A 1,700-nucleotide genomic window follows, 5' to 3' on the forward strand; every position below is an offset into this window, starting at 1 on the left:
AAAAAAGAGACCCCCTTTTACTTTCCAGACTGTGGGAGGGAGGGAGAGTGTTGTCCCAGGCAGTCACTAGGGGCTAGATTATTAACAAATTAGTATTTTAGTGCCTGCTACACCTGAACAGTGCTTCTGGCTGAATGTTAGCCCTGGGAATCTGAAGATCAGAGAGGTGGGGCGTCCTGCCTGAGGATGCACAGCCTGGATCCTCATTTTGCCCTGACTTATCCAGATCTGCTGTCCTCCCTGCACCCTACAGAGCAGGGCAATCACAGCAGGGGGGCCCTTCAGTGTCCTCAGACAGCTGCTGTGATTTGAATAACCAGGCAGGCTGCTGGACGTCCCCTGGTGACTGATTTGCCTGGCAAACAGACCCTCAACCCCTGGGAGACACTCAGCCCCCCTGGAGCCTTGTTCCCTCTTCCTATGCCCAAAAGCTCCCCAGGCCCATCTCCCCATGCCTGGCCCTGCTTGGTGGTCCTAGTGCTTGTCCACCCCTGGAAACTGGATGGTTACCTCCAAAACCTGGGAGAAGATGAGCAGGTCCCTGGGCAGTGGTAACCCGAGCCAGCTTAGTCCACTCCCAGGGACAGTCAGGAAATTTGCATGAAGAGAATGAGGTTCCTCAGAGGCTTCCCCTCCTTTCCCACCAGGGATAGTCATCCTGGGGCTGAGGTCTGACAGCAGGTGGAGGCAGCCCCTGTGTGTGGAGAGCCTTCTGGAGGGAATGCCCCGCGCCTTCCTGGTCAGGAGTCGTCGTCCACAGCCTCCCAACTGGAGCCACCTGCCTGACCAGCTCCGGGGAGATGCCTATATCCCAGGTGGGCCCCTCACCATGCCTGGAGGTAAGGGGCAGGAGAGATGCAAAGCGTCACCATCTGGCTTCTCTCCTCAGACTGCAGCAGCCTGGGGAGGCCACCGGCACAACAGTCGTCCAGTGTCAGGGATCCATGGACAGCGGTGAGTGTGTAGCTGGCCAGCAAAATCAGCTGTTTCGCTCCTGCCTGCTCTCAGACTTAATGAAGCTGACAGTCCCTTGCTCCCCAGGCCCATCTGCACACGCCCTCCAGCCTCCGGACCTGTCTGCCCCTACTTCTCTCTGTTGGGAATGCCTCTCCTTTCCTAGTAGTGAGCTCTCTACCGTTACCTCCCACCCCAGGCACCAGGGCCGGCAGCCACAGGGATCTCTCTGTCCAGCGGGGCAGAACACGATTCAACCCCACATGTGGATGATCCGCTTTATGTCAGAACATGGGACAACAGGAGTGTGATGGGAGATAAGGGCCATTTCAGCTGTGCATGCATTGGAGGAAGGAAAGTGCCAGCTGGAATGTAATATGTTCATGAAAGCCAGGCACTGTTCTAGGGATGGGCTGTTATATTCAGCGGGAATAAGACAAAAATCCACAATTTTAAGGAGCTTATATTCTGGTCGGGGCTGCAGGTATAGACAATAAAATTAGCCAGCCTGTAATTCTGGCACTTTGGGAGGCCGAAGCGGGTGGATCACTTGAGGTCATGAGTTCGAGACCAGCCTGGCCAACAGGTTGAAACCTCATCTCTACTATGATTACAAAAATTAGCCAGACATGGTGGCACGTCCCTGTAATCCCAGCTACTTGGGAGGCTGAGGCAGGAGACTCGCTTGAACCTGGGAGGCAGCGGTTGCAGTGAACTGAGATTACGCCACTGCACTCCAGCCTGGG

The 1,700-nt window shown here is 55.6% G+C and overlaps 1 protein-coding gene across 1 annotated transcript in view; it reads right to left on the bottom strand.

The window, feature by feature from the left end:
- Positions 1-474: 474 nt before the first annotated feature.
- POLR2I (polymerase (RNA) II (DNA directed) polypeptide I, 14.5kDa) overlaps positions 475-1,700 on the bottom strand; it is a 4,882-nt gene continuing 3,656 nt past the window's right edge. The window contains exon 6 of the mRNA XM_011948996.1: positions 475-519. Within this exon, the coding sequence (XP_011804386.1) occupies positions 475-519 (45 nt within the window). The remainder of the gene's footprint in view (positions 520-1,700) is intronic.

This window comes from Colobus angolensis, unplaced genomic scaffold (assembly GCF_000951035.1).
Source record: "Colobus angolensis palliatus isolate OR3802 unplaced genomic scaffold, Cang.pa_1.0 Scaffold107, whole genome shotgun sequence".
Taxonomy (NCBI): domain Eukaryota; kingdom Metazoa; phylum Chordata; class Mammalia; order Primates; family Cercopithecidae; genus Colobus; species Colobus angolensis.